Genomic DNA, 19,875 nt, shown 5'->3' with positions numbered 1-19,875 from the left:
CTGGTGGGGACATCAGCAGCATTTATTTTTATTCTAAGTAAGTTTTTGGAGTGTGTCATGCAATGGGTATGCTACAGAAATAATGAAGGTTCCTTACTTCAGCAAGAAAGCATATTTCTAATGGAACTGAAATCTGAATGCTGTTGGAAGCTCTTCAGCTTCCAAGGGAAATGGCTGTAGTGCACTGTCCAGCTGAAATCAAAGGATCCAGCAAAAGCAGAACAAATAATAATTGGCAGAGAAAGAAACTGAAGCTGCTGTCCAACAACCTGTAATGAGTGTGCCACCATAACTCCCTCTGCTGATGGTTGACTAGAGATCAATAATCCATCCTAAATATATGCAGAGGTTACTCAGGAATAATGGGCTCAGTGGGGAAGTTGGGAGGCTGGGAAAGTGGATTTTGGACTACTAGGAGATAACCTATTCGACAGAAAGTATTTAATGACTTGGCTAGGTGGTTTCATGTTAAAATACATGGAGAGATGATAGCAATTGTTAACCAGATTGAAAAATGTGGGCAGTCCCTGGAATATATCTGGCAATAAAAAGGATTGTGAGCTCCTGTCCCACATGTTAGAAGTTTTCCAATGAAAAACACAAACAAGAGGTTAAAGGATGATCATAATAATCTTTCCCATTTTCAAAGACAGCAAAGTGGTTATACTTATATGCCTCTTACAAGCACTGGTAATCATGGATCAGCTCTCAGAATGGGTAGAAGCTTTTCCCATCAGGAAAACTGCTGCTATGGGAGTGGTTAAAGCATCCTTACCAGATATGGAGTACCTGAAAACATAGAATCTGCTAGAGGTTCTCATTTTCCAGCAGGAACACTGAACAACATCTATAAAACTTAAGTAACACAGTGACAACTACACATTCAGTATCATCATAGGCCTCAGGAGAGGGGTAAAGAATGAATAGGACTCTCAAACATAAAATTGCTTGAATTTGTAGTCAGGTAGGTTTGAAATGGTCTTTAGGAATAGAGCTATGGGATATTAGAAACACAGTGCTACTCACTAGGATTGCCACCAGCAGAAATAAAGTCTGGCAGGCACTTAGTTGTATCTGCTATGTCCCTGCTATGACCAGCCTCTTAGTTGGAGAGGAACAGGTTACCAAATTTATACCCAGGACACAAATACATCTACAAGAAAAAAAGGCACAAGACAGATGGTTTCAACAAGTTTTTTAATTGGATTGTCTTCTATACCTTAAGATACTAGAATGGTTAATCCAGGTATTAAACTCTTCCTTGTATAGATGTTTTGGTTTCTTTTGTTTTCTAGAATGCAAGGACCAAGGAAACAGTTCCAAGAGAATGAGGTAACTTAAGAAGGCCAGCCCAGCAACAGTGAAAACCAGTAAGAAATCAAGAGACCACTGACCAGAATTAAGTGACGAGACATGTGGATAGGGTGATGGGTGGTACAGGTGTAACTGAGGGGCATGATCTGGGGTAGGCACACAGCTGTAACCAGAGAACTAACAAAAGAGGAGTTGGAAACCTTCGCTTGGACTTTACATTGACCAGTGGGATCCTAGGGTTGGACCCAGTTATGATGGCAGTGTGTGTAAATACATAACACCTGTCAGCTTATACTGCTATAGATATTGCCACAAGGAAAGGAAAATAAACTTTACTTCTGGAAAACCATTCACTCCAGTGATTAGACTGATATAATTACATCAATAATATTAAATAATCATACCTTTAATTAACCCAGTGGTACTAAAGCCCATGTGTACTTTGTAGTGCCTGTTCTGCTTTTCCAAGTCAGGTTTTCTGTCTGTAATCTGTAACTGCAGCTCTCACCTACAGAAATTTGGCAATTTGTACCATCTAAAGTTGGTTGCTCTGGAAACTGGCTACAATTTCTTACAGTTTCACAGCAAGAGCTGCTGAACTCCAAGGCAAAGAATTGTATTCATTTGCAAGCTCTATTCACTTGCTTCCCCAGGCCAATGAACTTGCCACAGGAGTGACAGATTATTTTTCTCTTTCTTACTCACTTTGTGAGGCCAAACCCAGGAGAAGCTTGTGACTGATTTGAGAAAACACTGAAGCCTTGAAACATCTTTCAAAAAAGAAGTTGAAATAGAAAATCTCTCACAGGCTAGAACAATATCAGTCAACACCTGCCTGAGCGTCAAATGGGGCTATAGAAGGGATCTGTAGAGGGTTACAGAACCAGGACCATTTTCCTAAAGAGAACCCTTCTGTCTTGTTTCTCACTTCTTCTTCCCAAACTTGTGACTACTGACAACATCCTACTTTTCTGCAGTGACTGTTGGGTATTACATACATATTGTTGCTTGCTATATTAGTCTCTTACTAGTCACTCAATTCACGGTCTTCTGAGCTCCTTCCTTCACCAAGCCATTCATCAAACAGCCTGGAATAGCTCAGGCACCCAAAAAACACATCCTGCTAGCACAGGACATAGCAGTGGGCGTTTTAACACCCAGGAAAGCACAGCGTTTCTTACCAGCTTTTCCTGCTTGTGTCAGGCTGTGTGAGGTGAGGCTGTCAAGAAGTGTCCATTTCCTACCTCCTCTCTCCCTCAGGGACCTGACAGACTGACTGCAGTAAGTCTGTGGTACCTGGAGGTGTGAATTAGCCTCCCCTGAGCCACATGGCCAGCCGTGTGCCTGGGCTGCTGGCATATGGCAAGGCACCACTCCAGCTTCTGCTCTGCTAACTTGCTGTTTTATTAGCATACAGGGGAGGACAGAAAGAAAAGGCATGGGGAACGTCAGGAAACTCTCTTGTCTAATATGTGAGATCCTGTCCAAACTATCTCCTCAGCAGATGCCTTGAACTGCAGGGACTCTTCCTTCTCTTTATAGAGTATGACAGACCAGGAACTCCGTGGCAGGGATGAGGTCAACTGGCCCCATGCATCCAGAAAATAAAAGCGAAGGTTCAGAAGCTATGGTATTGTTTCAGTTTTCTGTTAGGAGGTACTGGTTGCTCTGTATGAGCTTGTACCATACCACCACTCTGCTGAAGTCATGCTTTTATTAATCTACTTAGAAGTTGCTTTGACAGCTTAAATAGACTTAGTAACTCCTTTAATTAATGGGTATTTCAGCAGACATAAGCTGCCACAAAACACAAGATTACTTGTTTGAAGCCTCAGTGTAACTGCTGAGCCAGCAGAGCATTACAGAAACCATTTGATACCACATATTTGATAAAAGTACTAAGATTACACTGCCCATATGGACTTGATGTAAAATTCTCCGTGTCTTACTTGCACCAGTAATATATGTGCAAATCAGAGCTAGAGAAAACACTCTGCCTTCCTCTCCTCTATTTCTGCAGTAACTTTGTTCCCATAGGAGTGGGGCAGCTAAATGACAATATCTTTCAGTTACTGGTTTAACAATTTTTTAAAATTAGCTAAATGAAATAAAAGGTTTTTCCTCTAGCTAGAAGACTCAGAGTATCCTGGTAAGATAAAAGGCAAAACAGGCAGCCACAAGAGAGCTTTCAGAGCGCTACATGTCTGAAGTATTCAAGACACTAAGGTATTTTTAGGGTCCAAGCCCTGCTTGAGCTCCTGTGGGGGTGCAGCATCAGTAGATTTAAGCATTGAGAGCTCATGCAGAGCACATCAGAGGCTGCAGAAGAAAACCAGCCCCAGAGCATGTCCCACAGGCAGACAAACCATTTAGCATTGGCTCAGGCTTGCCAGGGAAGTGGCAGAATCACCATCGCTGAAATTTGCGAAAACCGACAGGATGAGGGGCACTTTGCTACATGGTTTAGTGGCATTAGGATTCATGATTCTATGAAGGCAGCAAGGAGGGCACAAGTGCCATGCTCTGTCTTGGGGAGACTTGGCAAGACAGTGGGCTGGGAGTGTGACAACTGGGTTGTTAAACACAGGGAAACGGAAGCAGCTGAAAACCTTCACAGCAGTGATGGAAATGAAGTAACAATACTCTTCCTGTCCCCCAATTCTCTTCAGGATCTCGTGGAATTAGAAATTGCCAGAACTCCTGCCTCAGAAAGATTCAGACAAGATGATGCTGAGGATTGTCAGGATCCAGCCTTGACTTTGCTGATGAAATGGAAACAGAAATGCATCATAAAATGCAGAAAAGGCCCACCTGGCCTTCAAACCCTCCAGTGATGCAAAATCAATTCAAGTTTCCTTTTCATAATATAAGAGTCTGATTAAAATGGCACAGAAAGGAAGTGAGGGCATGCTAACTCTTCTCCCCCAAAAACTTCCCCCTCTGCTCCCAAGGGCATGAGACAAACAGTGCATTGCATGGGAAGTCTCATACATAATTGGTAAGTTCTGTATGCTTATGATTACATTGTCACAGCTCTTCTTCAGTAATGCATGAAAATAAGAGAAAAGCCCTCCAGAGATGGGGGGCTTCAATTATTTACACAGATGAAATAATAAACAGTTTGTTATTCTCACATAACTAGCAAGTGGTTAGAGGGGGCACTCAACTCCACAGACAAATTTCCCTGAGTAGCTGAGTAAATTGGTGTTTCCTGTCATGGCAGTGACACTGGTTCATTACATATTGCATGAGACACAGAAACTAAGCCTCATCCAGAGTTAACAGGTGAAGGTTACCTGTCCTCCCACCACTATAGATTCCACTGTCTTATCTTTTGGGTGCTTTTCCCATCTCCTTGCCTGCTAAGTGCAAACAGCATCCGCTATAAGGGATTTAGAAATCTCAAGTAACTGAAACCAGACACAGGCTTTGGAGTTTATGGCAGATATAATTTAACAAAAATTCAAAATATATTTTTCTGACATATTTTTAAAAATAGTTTTAAAAATATTTGCGCAGATCAAGTTAAAATTATTTAAAAGCATAATTATCATGGGGCAATCTTCAAAAGCAACATTTCAAAACATCATCTTTTCCATTACAGCAAAGATCACGGTTCTAACATGTTTTCAAATACAGGCTTAACTTCATACATTAATTAAGAAAACACTGAGTAGCAACACATACTCCTCAAAAATTTACACATCTCCCAAGGTCAGTCCTGGCCCATTACAACCTTAACTTTTTTTTTGCACATTTAAACTATATTAACACAGGACTAAGGGAATTAAACCTGGTGGAGAACAGAACAGAGAAATATTATCAGAGGAGAAAGAAAACTGGGACAATTCCATAACCAGACTTGCAGACTTGGTGGTAACATTATCTGTATTTGCTGCCTTTCGCACTGAGCTGGAGGCAATAAAAGCCAAACCTCCCACTGCCACCAGCTCAGGCTGTACTTGCACTGTATATAGCTGACCTTCTCCTGTCCTTCAAAGACATTAAAATTCAAATCAACTTTTATCATTGAAGTATGCCCACAGTGAATTCTACCCAGTAACTTTTACCCATCTCACAAAATGGAGTAATTATCAGAACTATGTGAAAACTAATTAACTTCTATTAATATAGAGATTTAAGAAAAAAGTAAGTAAGAACATAAAAAACCAAGATCCAAGACAAGATTCAACAGTAACGAACCAGATGTTAACTGAGCCCTTTAAATCAACATTTTGTTTTGTGCCTGCACAACCAATACACAGGCAACAACATCCTTATACAATCTGTCTTCTAGCTGCGTTTCTCCATAAGCATTGACAGCCTTGATGAGGATAATCCTTGCTTGTGTCACACTGAATGATCTTGCTGTTATCTAATTTAATTTTATTGATTTCTTCTTCTTGGCTTGCTTTTTGGACACAGCACCTAGAGCTGAAACATCCACTGATGTCTGAGGCAGGAGTAGTTTTCCAGACTGTGTTGGGTACTTGGTTTTCATAAGGACTTTAAACAGTGGCTGGGACAACATATGTTTCAGCTGTTTTTTCATCCCCTTCAGCATCTTTTGCTTCTGGCTTTCTTCTTGCTCATCAGCTTTTCTTCCTTGGGGCAGAAATCAAAGATATGCAATGTTTCAACAAGAGAAAAACTTGCTTTGCAGGCCTTTGTAGTGAGAGGGGCAGATGCTAACCCCAGCTTTCTCTTTCTAACAAGGTCATTCAACTCCCAGTTTTCCAGTCATCTGACATTACCAGATAAGCCAGGCTATTCAAAAGGTAATGAGATCGAGAAGAATCCTAACTACTGAGTAATCATAGTTAAGGCCTGAACTGAAGAGAGAAATCAAGGTTTATGTAAGGTAAAATTGAAAGCACATTACTAAATCCTTGGTAACTGTGTAAGAGGCACTTCATTTATAGGAGGAATGACAGAGTTTAATTGGTCTCCAACAAGCTACACAAGAATTAGAGACTAAGTACATTTAAAGCATAAATCTGGCAAGTTTCTGTATGGCAATTACAAAGTGTTTCACTTGAGAGTCACAACTTAGTTGGACTGGATGTGCTGTTTGGAAACTCATTCTAAAGCACACCATAGTCAGATTATGTCAAAACAAGACAGCAGAGTGCTAATTATCTGAAAGCACTCCTGATCAATTTAGACAGAGATGGTTAGTGTTTGCTTGCAAAGTGGTTGAGAACCAGCTAGTCCAGCCATGAATAAAGACATTAATCTAAACATGTTTCAAAATTAAGGTATTGGCATAATTAGGCTGCTAGAAGGTTGGAGGCAGATTTATCTGAAGTGACCCCTGCAGCAACCCTATTCAGTCTGCCTTCAAAGAATTGGTAGGAAATCACACTTTCAGTTCCTATAATATGAACACAATGTGGCATTTTACAGTGCATCTAAGCTTTGCAAAACTTCATGGCATTGAACTAATAGCCACGTGCAGTTGTACAGCCCTACACATTCTCTCAAGTCACAGCCTGCAAAATATTTAATTTTAAAAATATAAGAAATTACTTACTTCTAACAAACCACCAAAAGCCTTATCAACTTGAATATATGTATTGGCCATTTAGCCCACACGACTCAACCTACTTAAGGCTCACATAATATTTGGTGTTCCCTAGCACTTCCTGGGTGTTCCCACACAGAGCTGTCAAGCTCCTGTCCTGATGCCTGACTACAAGGGAGTGGGAGAGAGAAGCAGAAGTCTGGAAACAGCCTTCTCTACGACAAGAGGGGATAAGACTGAATCAGGACATGCTGGGTTGCTTAGATTACTCTGACATGCTTGCCAGAAGTTCTTGTCCTACAACATGGAGACTTGTCTGCAACTTGCCAGAACTGTCACACCTCACTCCCTCAGCTCCAGCACTGTCTGCTGCACGATCATCCTGAAAACACCACTAACACCATCACCATCAACAACAGTCCTTTCTTTCCCCACCATTTCTGCCCTGCAGCTTTTGAAGTTTCTCTGCCATGGTCACGTTTCTGAACACCAGCCCTATGGGACCTACTGAGCATAATCAAGAAAAAACATTTTCTACTTGCCCATCAACAAGTCATCATCAAGATCAACCTCAAGAGCTTCTGCAGCTTGCTGGAGCCAGGAGTTGTGTTGCTTTGCCCTACTGTTGAAAAATTCCGCTTTCTCAATCTGCCTCGCCAAATTCATCCGTTCCTGCAACAGAAGTACATTTAGACATTATGATCAGGCTTAAATGTGGAATACTTAAGCAGAACAAGTGTTTGAGAGCACACACTGGGGGCGCAGACGCTTTTGTTGCCTATCCATGTCCCAGGAGATGTGCCACATAATAAAGACATCATCATTCGCTAGGGCTTTCCCTCTTCAGACCCAAAATAAGATCTGACTTCTGCAACATCTCAACTATGAAACATACCTTAATGTTAACTCAACCTTCTGTGAACAAATCATTATAAACACTTGAGAGACATCAGGAATAAACCTTGATTCAGATATCAATAATTTCCAAGTTATATATTTATATAGTACAGCTTGATCTCAGTAAGGGGCAGCCACTACTTTCATCCCACTCTGAAGAAAGTAAACTGCTGCAGGCTATATGGAAAGAACAGCTCATGCTTTCAGGAATGCACCTGGATCTTGTTTAGGCACAGGACAGAATGTCCTGTCCTTCTTCCCAGCTGCACACAGGTGGAACAAAGACGTCCAGCAAACTTAACCTGACCTGCAGACTTCCAGCTGTGCCAAACAAATAGCTTAATTCGCTGTGGAAAGAAAATCTGCACTAACAGTAAATACGAACCAACCAGAAGCAAGTTCTGCTATTTGGAATGTGCCTGCAGTTGCATAAAACAAACCTTGTGCAGGAAACTGAACAGTCTGGTGCTACACAGTAATGGCACCAGCCAGGACTGCCAGGATAATTACCACTGAGAGAGAGAAGAAATTACACTTGCAGTGGACTACTCAGTCAGTCACTTCTCAGATCATTACAAGAAATTTCAAGCAAGTTTTTCCATCTCAGTAAAATTTAAGTCCTCTTTAAGTCTATTGTGGTTCAACAATTCTATTCCTCTCAAGTGTGAAACCCCTTCAGGCTTTTCCTGACCATGAATGAAGGCATGCAAAAGGAGGGAATGAATGTGCCAAAGGGACAGACATAAAGAACCAGCAGCACTATTAGTCCCAACTACAGTGGCTTTGTGATTAAACCCAGGACAAAGCATAAATAAGACCTGACTGTTCCAAGGGCTTATGAGGTTGGAGTTCTGCAATTACAATTACAAAGACATCTCTTCTGGGGAGAGGAGCACTATTACAGATAGGAGTGATCACTGTGAGATGGTGACAGGAAAATGAAAGTGTAGAAACAGTATTTATTTGCCCATTAATTGACATAGCATGATAAGAGCCAGGAACTACTCATCAAGGAACACAGAAGGAACCTCTGAAGAAACAGTCTTGGAAACAACAGATTTTTTTCAGTAACTAGAAACATTTAGTGGGTGGAAGGGGGCAGTGGGGGAGATAAGGGTGGAAATCAGATTCTCTTTGCTACTAGCAAGAGGAGAAAAAAAAAATCTGTGGAAGCATTTATTTGCTTTTCTTTCCTCTTCCAGAAAGCTGCATCTCCTGAAAGAAATAACCTATTTGCAGCAAGCCTGGGTTTTGAAACTTGCTGTCATTATTCCCAAGGTGAGGATACTGCTGTTGCCACTGGGGTAGACCCTGGGCTCAGTCCAAGCCAATTAGGTAAGCCTGAATCAGAATACCATAAGGAAGACACCTGCTGTATTATCTGACTGCTTGCATTTTCCCCTGTTCTCAATGACTGTGCAATATTCAGACATTTCAACTCCAGCTGGATTCCTTTAAAATCCAGTATTTAAATATGTCCCATTTGTACATGACTGACATCATCCAAACTGCGAAGAGAATGCTGAGACATGAAATAGTCTCTTATTCAAGAAGCAGAAAATCTGCAGTGACTAGATGCTTTCTTAAACACTGTTTTGTAAATCCTAAACATTGTCTATCTTGTGAGTTAGTGAATAATTCTCCTTAAAATGGGCAATAACCTAGAACAGGGAAACACACTCAGTTTGACAGGTTTCAGTGGCAGCTGTGGCCTCACAGTACAGGAACTTTTACAAAAGCAGGTAACTCACTACTTCAGATGAGAAGAGGCAGGTGAAGACCATTGAACATCCCCGGACCTGCTACTGCTTTCTAGTCTATTCCTAACCTAAGAAGCTTTAAACAATTTACTTAGCACAGCCATCCCAGCCCCACAGCCACAAAACATACCCCATACTGTTTCTGGAAAAACATAAGTGATGTTTACGTTTGAACACCCTTCCTGGGCTGCTTATTGAGGAGAAATCATAAATATTGCTTAAAAAAATATGAAGTGTGATTAACCTAATTTTCAAATCCCTATCCCCAAGAGTAAATTTAATCTGAAACCTGGAAAGAAAATGACAGTCAATATCATATCAGTAATACAAGTAAGCAAGCAACTACTCAGGCTGCAAAAAACCTGCTGTTTCTTTACCTTGATTGAAGCCATGCACTTGCTATCGACTGGGAAAAACGGCAGCTCTTCACTCTTCTGCAACGTTTTATAGATTTTCCGAAAATTGATCAAGTCCTCAGGGCCAATCAGCAACAGGCTGAGGCCTTCGTTGGCAGCTCGGGCTGTTCGGCCACTTCTGTGCACATAGAGCTCGGAAGTGCGAGGGACCTGCAAGGATTCAGAGCAGCCATGAAGCTGGCATGGACAGCTACAGCAGCCTGGCATGCCTTGGGCAAGAGGTTGCCAAAGAAAATCAGCTTCTCTAATCACATGGTACATTGCATGTAACACAGACAAAAGTAATATAAAAGATGATGTCTTGACACACTTTTTGTTCTCTGTTCCAGCATTTTTCCTTGTGTAATCTTTTGTGAGTCTCTACTAACTTCTGACCCTCTGTTATTCTGTTTGCAAAGCAGAAGAACATTTTATGTGTCCTCAGAGAAGAGTTATAAGGCTGAGTCATTTGACACCTTTGGGCATCAAAGTTAAGTAAAAAGCAAGGAGGATCATATCTATTATGTCATTTCTGATCTATAATCACACATTCATAAAGTGCTATCTACTGCAGTCAGTCACTGCAGAAATGAGATCTTTAAGTACAAAGCACTAAGGAGAGTTAAATTATTTAATCTCTATACTTGGGAGTATGCTATACACAGGACCAGGAACTACAGCTTTACAGTGTTTAGGATTTGGATCAGCAAAAAACTTATTTCAAAACCAAAACAGTAAAAGCAAAACCATTAAAATACTTAACCTGGTAGTGGATGACATGCTGGACATTGGGAATATCAAGACCACGAGCTGCAACATCTGTTGTCAGGAGGACAGAGCTGAGAAAGTGACAGAATTTAATGAACATAAAATTGAAGAGTAAATCATCTGCCAAGGAACTTAAAATACAGCAACCTAGAGTTCTACCCCAGCAGTTTAAGAAACAGATTTATACTATATTATCTGCTGGAAATATGCATTCTGTTTGCCCTAACAGAAACAATACCCAATTTACCTCAAGGGCAGTCTTGAAACAATAATTCTTAAAGTAAAATTAAAAAATGCAAATGTTGCCTTCAGCAGGTCTATTCTGTTGCCAATAAATAAATTCACTACCTTGATGGGTCCTATTTTCCTATGTTTTTCTTCTCTCTCAGATCACAAGAATGCTAGAAAAAATTGCCACTCAATGAGGAAGGGGGGTATGTGCCCCTGTATAGCACTTTTCAGTGCACTGTCCAGGTTTTAAAGAATTTCTTTAGCTTGCCATGACCATACCATTAACAACACAGCTGATCCTCTGGCGATACAGACATGTTATTCAGAGTTTTATCAGCTGCTATTAAAATGTGGTAATAATCAAATTATTAACATTATTTATTTAAATAACAGGTTTTTTTGGGGCAAAATATCTTCTACCAACTTGCACTCAAATAAGCTCTCTCAGTAAATTAAAATCTAGAAATACAAAGGGGGAGTTCAGCTCTAACAATTACTATTTCTCCTTATCCCTAGACAAGATGAACTGCTCAAAGAAGTTGTTTTTTTATAAAAACAGTCTACTACAGAGACAAAAGCCTCCCTAGGATATGGAACAATTTGTTTTAAAAACATCTCCCAGCAACTGAAATGAATTACTTTAAGGTAATGGAAGTTAAGATTTTATGGCATCTGACTGCATACTCTATTGCTACAAGGTTCAAAGCAGAATTACCAAGAGAATTGTACAGCTTGCAATCTGCAGATGGCTGTGAGAGATGGTCTCATAGATTTTTTTCTTGCCTTGAAAATCTGCAGTCTCTGAAAACACCTCACCTGACCTACACAAACGCTATCAATACATTTGCCAAGGGATGCTGCAGCTCCGTGAGAAAAATTCAAGCTCTGTTCTCCCTGCCTGAATCTATTAACAAGGCACAAATGCCCAGACAGCATGCAGCAGTTCACAGCAGGACTACATTGTGAGGCTTCTGGAGTATGGAGTACTGGGATCAAAAATCTCCTCCTAAAGGCCACCCCAAAGATACCCCAAAACTGTGTTTCCTAAAACGGCAGGACTTTTTCTAAAATGGCAGGAATTTTCCTAAAATCTGCTTGGGTAAGCCCTGGCTGCCCACTACTGCTGAAAGGCACAACTGCCCTTTCTTTTGCATTGCTCAAAGATACTTTGACCCTCAGGATACTAATTTATGCAACTAAACTTGCAAATGAGCAATGAGTGGTTAGTTTTCTGATGGATTAGGGAGATTCAGTAACTTACAGAGGATCAAATGTAATGCAAACACCCAGCGCCTTCAGCCTCTCCTGCAGAGACAGTGACCCTTGAACATCTTGATGGCCTTCTACTGCACTTGCTCCAGTTCATCACCTTAACTAGCCTGTGAAACCTCATCCTTAACTGTTAACATCTTGGGCTCATGAACAGGGGACTCATCCTCAGCTAACTTCCCCAACCTGCTCCTACTCTAACACAGCTGTTTCCCCTCCCCACTACCCTTTATGCAATTGCTGTTTTTCTCTACAAGGAAGCTGAAGATCAACTCACCTCTCTCGCTCAGCAAACCTTTCCAGGTTTTTCAGCCTTTGCTTTTGGTGCATGTTGGCGTGCAAAGGAAGAGGATCACAATTTAGGATTGTGAGGAGAGAACTGAGGCGTTTTACACAGTCTATGCTGTTTGCAAAGACCATGGTCCTTCCTGGATACTGGAGAAGAAAGTAATAAAGATAATAGTCTTTCTCATTTGTGTTACAGTGGATTCTGGTTTCTGTCAGAGTCTCAACAGTAGCCTCTTTCCTTGTTAAGTCTATTACTTTAGGTTTGCCCTTTATTCCTACTTTTTCCATTAACAATTCTAGTTTGGTCTTCTTGTCCATCTTTTTAGCATTCTTTTTCTGTAAAACTCTTGTGGGAATCTGATGGACTAAAGTCAAAGTGGCAGAAAAAACAAAAGTCTGTCGTCGAGGGTTATACTGTGAATCATTTAAGAGTTCCAGCAATTGTGACAGCTCTAAGAAGTGACCTTTCTCAACCATTCGGTCTGCTTCATCAATCACAAGGCACCTGTCAAGTGGAAAACACACAGTAAAAATACACTTGTGCAGCTAAATACAAACCTGACACATTTAAGAACAATTTTTTCTGCTAAACACATAAAGGATGTTATGCACATAAAACTGAAAAGAACCAGGTATGCTGGAGCAGCTACAGTAGCCTTCTTCATTTCTTTTTGAAAAATCAGGTTTTTACAACTGTCTTTAACTGACATTTCCCTCCATTTTAACAAAACACTGACACAGAAATAGGTGATCTTATGTAGTCTAAATTATTTATACTGTTAGTAAACCTAATTAGTATGCAGGGCTGCCCAGTTCAGTATCCAGTTATTTGAAAAGGCACCTTTACCTGAGCTGACGAAGATTTGAAAGATGTGGGTGTCTCTCTTTAACTAACTCCCACAGACGGCCTGGGGTTGCAATTACAATTTCTGGCTTTCGATTCAGTACACGTTCTTGCTTCTGTGCAGCCATGCCTCCAACTAGAATTGCAGTCTTAATGCCTAGAACATACAAAATAACAGATTTTTTTTCACTAATTTATCAGTGTATGTTTTTATATATTTCTACTTCATGAAGTGTTTTATAAAGTCTATACTGCAACTTTCAACAAGCATTTTGGTCAGGAAACTTCAGGGCTTTTATGTAACACTGAGCATAAAGCAATGCATTCAATTTTACAGAAAAATCCTCATTAAAGCTCAATGCCAAGAATTAGTGCACCTGTCTTGTAACAGCATGAAGAATCACATCCATAGCTGCTAGCTTTGATTACACATATTTCAAAATCTCATGTTTTCTTAATTGTATTTGCATGAACAAGTATATTCCTGTTAAGAATAACCAGAAGATCCCTTCATGAGTAAGACTGAGAAATGCTTATTTTGCTAAATAACTGCTCATTTGCTGTGGAATAATCCTACCAAGTAAGCTCCCACCTGATTAATGATTCTTGCACAGTACCACAGACCTCGTTAGCTTTCAGTAGTCTGCTGAGGTACTAAAAGAAGTTTATCTTTGGAAGCAAACTTCACACATGGCTTATTTCACCCTACTTCTTCAAAGAATACATTGGCCCATGATATCAATGCTGCTGTGCAAGACTCTTCCAGTATCCAAACTCCCACTGATCTCTCTTCCGGACTACTTGTGGAACACCATGCTTCCAGGTGCAGATTTTTTTCCCAAAGTGAGTTTGAGGCAATAAAGAAAGTCAACATCAAAACATTTCCTCTCCTGCTGCAGCAACTATATTATCAGTTGAGCAGCAGATTTTTATACATAAATAGCACTGCTGCTATCAGAACCGTACAACATAAATTGATTATTTCAGCCTAGCAGTTAAAATAAGCCTTGTAATCAGATGCAGACTGATGAGCACAGCAGGACATACAGATACCAAAGGAAATGGGCTTAAAAGTAATGCATTGCACTACATATCCTCTTTAATAAATAAACAATTACTGGTACTGGAGAAGTGGAGAGAATTGGGAAAAACTCACCACCTTCAACAGTTTCATGTCCTCACTCACTTAACAGATGTACTGACTTCTGGTTTGGAAAGGAAAGGAAGAGGGGGGGAGGACAAGGAAGAGGACAAGGGCTTTTGTCAGGTATGTTACTCAGTAACACTTCTGTGGCTTGACTGCTGCAGGAGGTAAGTCAGACAATCCAGCAATGACATCTACCCAAAGTATTTATGACCATAACTTCTTTTTCTTTTTAACAGATAGAAAAAAGTTGCATATATACAGTACATACAAAGATTGATATACCTGTCAAAAATGAAATTATTATATTATATATAATCAAATTTTCATATATAATGGAATTACTGTTTATATATAGCCTACACTATCCAAAACTAGAAAAAAATTAGCTGTGGCCAGGTATCTAGTACTGATTCTGTGTTGTGAGAGCATGAATCAACACCTATTTGAAGGAAGACACATTTTAAAGCAAAATAGCTCACATTAACTGCTTACTTCCACATGCTTCTCACTGAAGAATTTGCATGCATTTCTCACATAACAGTGACTACAAACTCCAACCCTTCAAAAGATACACCAATGTTATGATTTTATGGAATAAAGTGCAGCACACATTCTGGCTCAACACCAATGCCATGATCCAAACACAGTGTAAACTGAGACATGGCCTGGGGATCTACATACCTGTAAACTTCGCAACTGCATCAATGTGGTGCTTTACTTGTACGGCTAATTCTCGTGTAGGAGTAAGGACCAGTCCTAAAAGAGGTCTCTTTTTATGGGAGCCAACAGTATGTGTCTCGTCATCAAAATCGAATTCAACATTTTCCAGCACCTTCACACAGCCTGTTGTGAAAGATGCATCATCTTCATCTCTGCTATCTCCAACCTGCTGATGGGTTACTTTTTCTGCTTCATCCTCATTTTCCCATCTTGTTTCATCATGATGCTGATGGGACTCTTTAGAAACACTGTCATTTCTGGTTGTTGAGTTATTTGATTTTTGCCACTGCAGCACAGAGTGAATCATTGGAATTGCAAATGCAAGCGTTTTGCCGCTTCCTAAAAAAACAAACAAGAATAATAACATAGACTGACAAGTCATTTATTTGAAAAGATGAGAAAAAAAACAGCCAATCACACACTCTTCTTAAAACATACTGTTGTAACAGATGCAAACTCATGATCTTTAGAAGACCAGAAACTTGCAGCAATAGCATCTTTTCTCCTGCTACCTTTATATATCTCCGTGACACCACCAATAGCATATTTCCTGGGGAACAGGTACTTTTCCAATCTCTAGCAGGTCAGGCAGATTTATTTGTTCTGAAAGTGTTTCTTAAAAGCTGCAGTTGCAGTCAAGATATTTTTAAAGAACTGTATGCCCATAAGGACAATACCATGCCCTAATTGAAAGTTCTAATCAACGTTCTCCAAATAAAGGAATAGCAAATGAGGCCAAGGACAAACTGGAATGCACTTGAAGCATCAGCTTCCACCTTCAATTTATAGCTCTGTATTTATAAATTTCTAAGAAACTGTTTTTTTAAATACTCCACTGTCTAATTTCCTGATCTAGCACCAGGTCACATTTTTATAATCATAAAACATACATCTAATTTAAAATAGAGAATCCACTTTGGAGTGATGGGGCTTGTCAAAAACATATTTAATTGCAAGGGTTCACTGCACCAAACTGCAAGTTACATCCCTGCCATGTATTCCCTTCTGAACTATCTGTCAGTAATAAAGACATTAGGAAAAGCCTGGTAGCACATCCACCCCAGTTAAGCTTCTCATTTGCAGCAGTTCACTAATCATGAAATCAGCATCCAGAGTACAAGACACTATTACACCATTCCTGTAATAGGCCACTGCTGGAAAGCAGTCCTCTGGAAATCTCATCTCAGTTCCTGTCCAGATCACAAAGCAGTGATTTGTGATAGTAAAGGTTTGCTAAATTCAGCAACACAGAATTTTACCTGTTTAGGGGAAAACCTTAATATGATTTAATAAACAGCTAAGCCCAGTGTCATTTTCCTGACCAGCACTGCTGCAAAGTCTCATATCCACTTCCCCACCTTTCTGCATATCTGGGAGGTCTTTTATGACTTCTGTCTGCACTTGAAGCAGAAAATGTTTATAATCTGTACTTAGAGCACTTATACAGTAAGATTCTCTATTACCAGAACATCTGTTTTTAAGGTGAAACTTAAAACACTGCTGATCTTCAATTAAACGTAATGTAATTTGACTGGTGCAAATGTCAGTACTGCACCCAGATAGATTATGGCTGTGATAATCAGGACTACTCTGCAGGCAGTAGATTCACCCACAAATTAAACAAATTATCACCTCACTGGACACGTTATCTTTATAACACACAGACCACATACCATAGACAGGCATGCAAAACCAGAAGGAAAGTGTGTATTTGTACTACAGCTCAAGTCAATTCATGCTCTTTTAAACAGTTTCAGATTGTATAATTTTACATAGATTTGGCTCATTAACCAGAAACTTCAGTAGTTCTATGTAGTAATGAACAGAAAGGGTTAGACCCACTGCAAAAACAACAAGCCATGACATCCCCTGCATCAGATCTCCACATGGATCTACTGCCATATCAAAATCCTGTCATTCCCACTGCTGCTACCAAAAAAGGAAGAGTAATAGTTCTTTAACTTAACACACATTGAGCCTTCAGGCTCAATGCTAAGGGGTGCTGCAGGATGCAGAAAAAAAGAACTCGAGAATTTTAAACAGCTGCAGCACCTCCTAACTGGCAGCTGTCCACATCTCCCAAGGTTCTACAGAACACTGATGATCCACTGGACATTCTGGAGAGAATCTGGATTTCTCTTATGAAAGAATAAATGAGCATAACACAGTCCTACTACCTCAGGGTTATACAAAATTATAAAGCAACAACACAGCCTGCCACCAACCATGCTTTCCACTCTGCAGCTAGAGGGGAATTTGCTTACCAGCACTGCCAAAATGGCACTTTTTTGCAGTACAAAAACACCATTTAAATTTTCAGTTCCTTTTTCAAAAACACTCTCTGCAGGGCTTTCTAATCTTATTAAAGCTAATAGCATCAATGCAGCTTTTAATTAAAATAAAAATGCAAATGACTGCGTATCTTATTAGTTACTATACCTTCTTGCTCAAGAGCAGTAAATGACTTTACAGAGAAGCAGTGAGATAAAGCAACTGGAAAAGATGAAAACAGTGTAAAGGAAGCCTTTAAACCAAGGCAGCTTCCAACTGTGCTTCCTATCTCTAGGTGTTTTAGCGAAAAAAATGTTGCAGTGCTAAAGACAAAACTTCAAAGTTATGAACAGCAAAGAAAGTTTGAGGGAACATAATGTTCTGAGACTTCATAGCTTTAAGTAAACAAGGAGCTATAACAAATTTTATGAAGATTAGCAATGCTCAAAGGCACGAGCTGATCACAAGGTGGATGAGACACTGCCTGTCAAAATCGATGTGATACACACTTGAAGCAGAAGCAGAGAGAAGGGCTGTGACAATTCTGGTCAGGTACAAGGGCTGGTACAGGTAAGCTGGGAGAGAGCACAGGGTGGGCCCATTTTGCTACATATGACCTGTGCCATGTTTATTCATTGTTCCACACTAGTATGAATTATCTCCACAGGAATCTAGTTCTCTGCCTCGCCAGGAGCACGTTTGGCTGCTGCAGAAACGACCCTGTTTGTTTCATTAACTCTGCATTTTGCAGAGTATCACCATACCATTCCCAAAACAGGAAGCAATTTGAGAAACAGGAAAAGAGACTTTTGCCAAAAGCATAAAAACTCATTGAGACTTCAAAAGTCTGCATCCTTTGTAAAGATGGTTGTTCCTATGTTTGTAAATTACAAAGCTTTACAGCTTTACTAATATGTAGATGTGCAGAAGACAAAAGCTCTTCTAATATATAAAAGCTGCTTCTTTTACATATGAAAACTTGTAACCATGGGCTGCATTTAAAGAAAAGAAACAGGATGCTCCCAGCAAACACAATCAGTTTCACAGATTTGTACCTGTTTCTGCAGCACCAAGAACATCCATGTTATCCCGAATGGCAGAAGGCAAGGCTAAGGCTTGAATTGGAGTAGGAGCACTAAACCCCAGGTAGCTCAGGGCCTGCAACACTGGCTCAGGTACAAACAGATCTTTCCATGCAGACACGTCAGCTTTTTGATCGGCTGAGGCAGATAAAACTTCTGTGGTCCAGTTTTTGCCTTTTTTAGAAGTAGTGACTGATGGAAGGGCTTCCTGTGCTTGAGAAGCCTTGTTTTTAGGTACCTTCTTTTTCTTTTTCTTTGGAGGGTCGTTTCTGCTTGACATGCTCTCAGTCACATGCCCATCATCTTCACAACTTGCTTCTCTGACTATTTCATTATGCTTTGCCTCTTTATCAACCAGCACATCAATTTCTGCTGCATTTAGAGCATTGCTTTCATCTGTTTGGCTTCTCAAATCTTTGTTTTTCTTTTTCTTTTTTGGAGGGACGACAGGTTCTTCCAGCTCCTCATTGCCTTCTTCTGAAGCACCCTCAGCCTTTCTCTTCTTCTCTTTCACTTTCCCCACTTTGGAAGAACTTACTAGCTTGTACTCTGTAAGTTCCTCCAGGCACACTATATCTCGAAACTCCTCCTCAGCAAATAGATTGGGGTCGATCGGCACGGTTTTCCATTCCCCTGTTACTTCAATGCCTTTTCGTTTCAATTTAAAGGAAGATCTAAATCTCCCTCCTTTTCTGGCCTTCATTTTTTACCTATAAAGGAAATGGAGGGAGAGAAAAAGGAAGGGCCTTAGATCCAAGGAATGAAGACTACCTTGATATTCAAGCAAAAGGGAACCCATAGAATAATTATTTTGCTTCTTTTTAAAGTATACCAGCAACATAACTTAAACATATCTTAAGGATAATATACATGTAGCTAAAATATAGCTCAATAAACTGTAAAATAACTAAATACAACAGCAGGCCAGGCCTACGTCGTCCCTCCTGAATAGGTCCGGATATAAAACTAGAACCGCTGGACAAATCTCCGCAGGCAGCAGGGCTTTCCCAGCCCTGCGCACCCCGGGAAGCACCCGCCGGACCGCGGCTGGGCCGGCACGGCCTGCGCTGCCACACGCGGGAGCTCCGGGCACCGACTGCCCCGGCCCGCTCTGCGCTTACCGCGCCCAGGAGCCCGGGAGAGAGAAGGGACAGAGTGGGACGGAGAAGGAAAAAGCAGGACGGAGCGGGACGGCGGGCTCTGCTCTGCTCTGCTCGGCTCTGCTCTGCTCGGCTCTGCCAGGCCGCTGCCGCTACCGCCACTCCCCGCGTGTGCTCCCGGGCGCCGCCATTGCCGCGTGACGTCACCTGCCGGAGCCGCCTGACGTCATGCGCAGCGCCGGGCGGCGGCGGTGGGAGTACCGAG

General features: G+C 40.7%; 1 protein-coding gene across 1 annotated transcript; it reads right to left on the bottom strand.

Annotated features, from left to right (window-relative positions):
* Positions 1–4,742: 4,742 nt before the first annotated feature.
* DDX24 (DEAD-box helicase 24) lies at positions 4,743–19,830 on the bottom strand. Its single transcript, XM_085061491.1, has 9 exons — positions 19,632–19,830; positions 18,484–19,220; positions 15,119–15,496; positions 13,294–13,447; positions 12,436–12,951; positions 10,654–10,729; positions 9,873–10,061; positions 7,377–7,510; positions 4,743–5,915 (listed from the first exon to the last, which is right to left on the bottom strand). The coding sequence occupies exons 2-9, from the start codon at positions 19,211–19,213 to the stop codon at positions 5,690–5,692; spliced, it is 2,403 nt and encodes an 800-aa protein (XP_084917617.1). The 5' UTR covers positions 19,214–19,220; positions 19,632–19,830; the 3' UTR covers positions 4,743–5,689.
* Positions 19,831–19,875: the final 45 nt, after the last annotated feature.

This window comes from Lichenostomus cassidix, chromosome 5 (assembly GCF_008360975.1).
Source record: "Lichenostomus cassidix isolate B80296 chromosome 5, HeHo_3.0, whole genome shotgun sequence".
NCBI classification, from domain to species: domain Eukaryota; kingdom Metazoa; phylum Chordata; class Aves; order Passeriformes; family Meliphagidae; genus Lichenostomus; species Lichenostomus cassidix.
This window is presented reverse-complemented; position numbering and strand designations above follow the sequence as displayed.